This window comes from Gymnoscopelus microlampas, assembly GCF_963454915.1.
Source record: "Gymnoscopelus microlampas genome assembly, chromosome: 8".
Classification (NCBI taxonomy): Eukaryota; Metazoa; Chordata; class Actinopteri; order Myctophiformes; family Myctophidae; genus Gymnoscopelus; species Gymnoscopelus microlampas.
In genome coordinates, this window is record NC_139945.1 from 45,853,193 (window position 1) to 45,859,276 (window position 6,084).

Genomic DNA, 6,084 nt, shown 5'->3' on the forward strand with positions numbered 1-6,084 from the left:
TGATTGATGTACTTTATTTAGTAAGACATGAGAACAACAGTACATGGAAGTACAAATTCACAATACAAGGTCTACTAAACTGGAAGACTCATAAAAGCACTGAGCTTGTTTCAAATGAGTTCCCCATGCACACAAATCATGATGACATATAAGAGACAGACAGATATACACAACTACTATAGAATGTCATACAATCAGTTTACAGGTTACTGGTATGAAGAGTGAGAAATATGTACAAAAGGAGAAGGAGAGAGGGGGGGGGGTAGGGGGGTAGGTTAGGTTAGGACTTAGACAGGGGCCATTTTCCAATTGCAGCCTCCTGAAGGTGTATCTTTAGGGCTGTTTTGAAAGAGAGTAGGGTTTTACACTCCTTTACTCCTTTTGGTAGGGCGTTCCACATTTTTGATGAATAGCATGAGAACGAGTTACTTCCCTTTGTTGAGCCAAAAAAGGGTTGGACAAGGTTTGTGGAGCTGCCTCTGGTATTGTGATCATGGACATCATTAACATTTTGGAAGTATTTTGACAAATACAGGGGGATCCCAATGTTGTGATATATCTTGAAGACCAGGCCCATAGCAAGTTGCTGTACTCTGTCCGCAACCCTAAGCCATCCAATCCTATGAAAATGATCAGGGGTTAGATGGGTTTTGTAGTTGAGGCCAAGAAGTAGCCTTACAAGTTTGTTTTGGGATGTTTGGAGCCTTGTTACCATTACCATTAACCACCTTAGCCCTATTTTATACATTGGCTATTTGAAAATAGCCGATCTACAAGCTCACAACAGAGCAGCTATTTTAGCTATTTTTAAAACAAGTTCACATATTGACATGACCGAAATAGGGAGGACAGGTTGAAACAACATTACTGCTTAAGAGCAATGCATTGATTGGAATTATCCTTGGATCAATAAATGGATGGTTTAAATTGCAAAGCAGCATGAGCTTTGCAAATATTACAGTGTTGTTTTACTGTTTAACAGCGTTGATGCTGAAAGTCAGCTGCATGTGACTGGAACTGTAACAAATTCATTTTGAATACTGTTATGCTTGAATACCATTCCTGGACCCTTTTCTTTTTATTCTTTTTATGTGGCTTATGAATGGGAAATGAAACTGTCTTTATGGATAAGGATAATTCCTTTTAACAGGTCGTTCATGAAAGTCCTTGCGGTCTTGTTTCCAATGAGAACCTGTGAGCAATTAGGGGTTAAGAGTCTTGCTCAGGGACAAATTTCATTTCATCGACACATGCTGATCTGGCCTGGAATCGAACCTGGGGCAACCAGGGCCTCTGGATCCCTAGGCGGGCTCACTAACCATTCAGGGTATGGCTCTGACGTCATAACTCTGACATCATAATCTTGGTATTCAAATCACCTGACGTTTCACGAATTTCCCTGAACACAGCCTGGACGGCTTTAGCCTGACACTCAGCCTGAATTAGGCTAGCGATTCAGGGACTGGAGCCAGGCTATGGACGGCTCGCTATAAGAGAATATTAGCCTTGGTTAGTTGGTTCAATAAATGTAGGCTACGGCTTAGATTGTAGAGAAGCATAAAATGTGATTTGCAAAGATGGCAATGTTGTTTTTCCAGCTTTGATGCTGAAACTCGCAAGTCAGGCAGCTGCATCATGTGACTGGAACTGTAAAGCAAAATTAATGATTACTTTTCTGGCATCAGTATGCTTGAGTTTTTTTATTGAATACTTTATTAGTCAGACATGTAAACAGCAAGTGGTATAGGAAGACGTTAGGACAACACAGAAAAGTCCTGGGGACTTGTTTCCATTGTGGTCCTAAAGTAAAGTAAAGTAATTCCTGGACCTTTTCCTCTTTCTTTTGTCTTTTAACGCAATGCTTGTATGGGTTATGAATGGGACAATGTCTTTGTGGGCGTGGCTCTGACATCATAACTTTGACGTCATAATTTTGGTACTTAACAGGAGGTGGCCATAACCTGGTGGTTCATATTGATTGTGTCCCTGTCTCTTGTCTTTATACAGGATTGAATTTGAGTACAGAGATAAGAGATGATCTAAGAGGCGGAGGCCCTATACAGTAGATCATCAGAGGGACTAGTCTGGATTGAAGAAGAATGAAAGCCATGGCCCCAAAGCTGTATGATGAGAAGCCAGAGCTTGGGGACCTGATTGAAATATTCCGTGGAACCTATCAACACTGGGCTTTGTACATCGGTGATGGCTATGTTGTCCACTTGTCACCCCCATCAGAGGTTCCAGGAGTCGGGATCAACAGTGTGATGTCTGTTTTCTGTGACAAGGCTGTGGTAAAGCAAGAGGAGCTCTGGGATGTGGTCGGGACCAACAAGTGGCGAATAAACAATTGCCTGGACGATAAGTATAAGCCACAAGCAATGCATGTCATTGTCAAAGATGCCCATGCACTGGTGGGTGAGGAGTATACCTACTGTGTCTTCAGCTGGAATTGTGAGCACTTTGTCACTGAGCTGCGCTATGGCAAGGCGGAATCTTGGCAGGTGCGAAAGGCAAGGGGGTTTGTCATGTTATCAGGTGCAGCCACTATGGGCCTAGGACTAGGCCTTGTGGCTCTGGCAGCTGCCCTCTTTGGATTTGAGACCAAAGAAAAGACACGCGAACGCAAATGCAAAAGCAAAAAACTAAATGCAGTTGAGTAGCCTAATTTGACGTGGAAACTCAAATAACCTGATTGATTTATAGAATGAAATGTATGCAGATTTTTTTAAACTCATTTAATAACATTTTTGTTTTGTTTTCCTATATTTTTCCTATTCATATGAATGCTAAGAAATTCATTATTGAATGTAGTTTATGTTTTGTTTGCTAAGCCTATCCCTGGAAACAATTTAACACAAAACTCTTCCATTGTTTGCCAAGGATTTTCTTTTTTTTTTACTGGGTCCTTTGTATGGTTTTATTATCCACAACAACATCTAACATTTAAGACTTTTCTCTAGGTCCATTATACCCAGTACCCCTAGCCCAATAAAAATGGCCTCCAAACAAGCAGTGAAGGCTGTACCAGCCAACTTCCTGACCATTTTCAACCATTTTAATGCATGACTGGGACAGGATGCTGGCTGCTGCATTCTCTTACCATCAAGAAACAAATGAAGAGAGCTACTCCCTCCTTTCAAGTTACCCATGGTTCAAGAAGAGAAAGGGATTGATTTGGATGAGCCTGTCACCATCAGGGACAGATTGACTGTCCTCCTGACCAGGTGGAGGTGCCGAAATATTGACTCAAGTCCCCACATCTGTGGGTTCTGATCACAGATCCGATAAAAGTCCAACCCTGCCTCCAGGCACATCCCAAGGTGACCCAGAGGAGAGTGATGTATGAGTGATGGAGACTACAGCGAGCTACAGGAGAGGTACATTTTGGATGTCTACAACCAGTTCCAGGCTCTGACAAAAGATGGGGAGTCAGCAACAGAGTGTTATGGAAAGTTCCTGAACGTGAATGAGGGTGCAGCAGAGTGTATGGCCACTATAATAAAGCATAGGAAGAATGCGAGGGTTGGCTTGGACCCACAAGTCATCCCTCAACAAGTCAAGCCTGTTTTACTGGCTTAGAGTGACAAGTCATATTTTTAGTGTGCATCAGTGAGTTCAAACTAATTATTGATCTAATGAGAAAATAAACGAGTAAATTACAATGTAAAACTTAGCTATTGTCAACTTTGTCAAGTAATTGTAGATAGTACATTTGATGAGGTATTAGAAATAATAATGAATACAGTCTCACGAGATTTGCACTTCCATCACAGTATACTGATTTAAAGCAAATTAAGTGTTTCATGAGTTAAATATGTTGATTTTATTTAGTCTCTTAACAAGCCTATTATTATTTGAGAATCTCTGGTTGTAATTTGTAAGTTTGAATATCATACCATTACACCACTTTCTGGTCCATACCATAACGTTTTTAAAAGTCAGTTTTGTCTTTAAAAAAATCACACCCAGTGTGAAGTGGGCGGTGAACATGACTCACTTTAAAAAAAAAGGATAAATGACTTTTTTTCCATACTGTCCATACTGCTATTCATAGGGCTGCACATGTGTCATGTGTTTCGCTAGCCAATCACAGTCCTGAATTTGCAAAGTCAGCCAATCACATTACAGTTAGTGGTGATGACACTAGCTGTAATGTGATTGGCTGACTTTGCAAAAGTATCGATTTGCATTAACAATGGAAGGGTTAGGGGGTATACAAATATTTTGGTCGGTGTCCAAAACTCACTTATAGGGGGCGGCTACACCGCCCCAAAAATCATCACTTAACAGAGTGAAAAAGTAAAGCTTCAAATTAAGGTTTTTCAATAATCAAGGCTATGCTGGTCTCCCTGCATTGCTATAATCCTTACAGACTTTTGGGAAGTGGTAGAACAAGGGAGTTATGACGTGTTGTACAAATATAAATTATTTTAGTTTGAGCATCGACCTTTTCAAAAAGCCAATTATGGTATTTTTCTGTTCTGTGGGGGCATTATGGAGACAACAGTCACAATCAGCTTGGACAGCTGTCTATGTTTGTTGTCAGACCCAAGGGGTCGGCCTACATGAGGCTTTGTCCCCCTTTCGTCCATACATGGGCATAAAAGTCTGTCCACTTTGTGGAAAAGTCTGTCCCCCTTTCGTCCATACATGGGCATAAAAGGGACCTCTGAATTTCGTCCCCCTTTCGTCCATACATGGGCATAAAAGGGAAGGTCTCCTGGTCTTGTTTTCACACAATAGATTCAAATCACTTTATACAACATGGCAGTACTGTATGTCTCAAGAGAGAGGCTCACATGTTTTGGAGAAGACATTTGCATATGTGTTTAAAGAGAGAGGGGGCATAATTGTCAGCATTAGACTGTCTGCAAACCAAATTTAGCCATAAGATTTTGAAAAACATGTAAATTGGGTATTTTTGCAGAAAGATCATGTTTTACCACAAAACTAATACCTCCAGTACTCATTACCTCATAATCTCCTGCATAAAAGTAAATGTATTCACATATTAATCTTGGCGAATGAGAGTTTTGGGAGCAACAACTAATACATATTTGTTGTCAGTTAATCTGTTTTTTATTTCCCCCCTGAAACATTTAACATATATACTGTAGCTTCACATGCAATGACGCCATCAGATGTTCTTGTAGATGTTTCACATTGTGGTCATAACATCCTCAGCGTATATTTAACTCTGAAGTTTGCAAATGTAAACACATTTGCTTACATACTCTCTCTGAGTTACACATTTGAGGATTTTACTTTGTAGGAAAAAAAAAGATTCCTGCATTCCACTTTCATCTGGTTAAAAATGCAGAATTTCAAAGAATGTAAACCATCTTTGGGCAAAGCCCCAATAGTGGCAGGAGTCTCTATAGTCTCTTTTCTGACCTGTTTAGTGACGCCACAAACCATTACCAAGCAGTCATATTTTAGGTCTGCTCTGTATATGATTAGGCCTACTCTGAATTGTAAAGGGGTTCAGGTCAGTGCATGGCCCCTTAACCCTGTGACCCCTTTTACCCCTATATCATCGCAAACTGTCAGTTTGTGAGGACATGAAATCTTCCAGAAGGAGCAAATGAAAACACAATCCACCATCCAAGAAAAGACACTTGACTCCAAACGGATTAATATCAGACACTTTGTCTCGTTGTTTTTTATTTCATGTTGCCCATTCTCTCTTTATTGATCCCGGTGAGTGGGGAGTGGCCTGCACCGTGTCACTGTCAACACAGACGAGACATGTTACTGTCATCTAGTGGCGGTAACAGGGCACCACCTGAGGCTCTACCGCTGCATGGTCTCTCCTCTGTGGGGCAGAACGGGCAAGCGGCCTTGCTTTTCTTACTTTGTTTCATTTTATTTCTACTTTTCTCTCGGCAATATAGATCGAAACAAAAGTGCTGTAAACATCTTTATGGTGGAACACCAGGAGCCTCAGCCGTACATCTTTCAGGTCTGACAGAGCTGGCCAAAGCTTGGAATGATGGGGTGGAAGGAGGGAAGAGTTGAAAGAGGTGAAGAGAGAGATTGAGAGAGAGAGAGAAAAAGAGGAAAGGAGGGTGCTGTGTGTGGGTC

The 6,084-nt window shown here is 41.1% G+C and overlaps 1 protein-coding gene across 1 annotated transcript; it reads left to right on the forward strand.

The window, feature by feature from the left end:
• Window positions 1–2,108: 2,108 nt before the first annotated feature.
• Window positions 2,109–2,660, forward strand: LOC311050606 (phospholipase A and acyltransferase 3-like; the record flags this gene model as incomplete). Its single annotated transcript, XM_084064692.1, has 1 exon — window positions 2,109–2,660. One exon carries the CDS (start codon window positions 2,109–2,111, stop codon window positions 2,658–2,660), a length of 552 nt encoding a protein of 183 aa, XP_083920818.1.
• Between the last annotated feature and the right edge of the window lie 3,424 nt (window positions 2,661–6,084).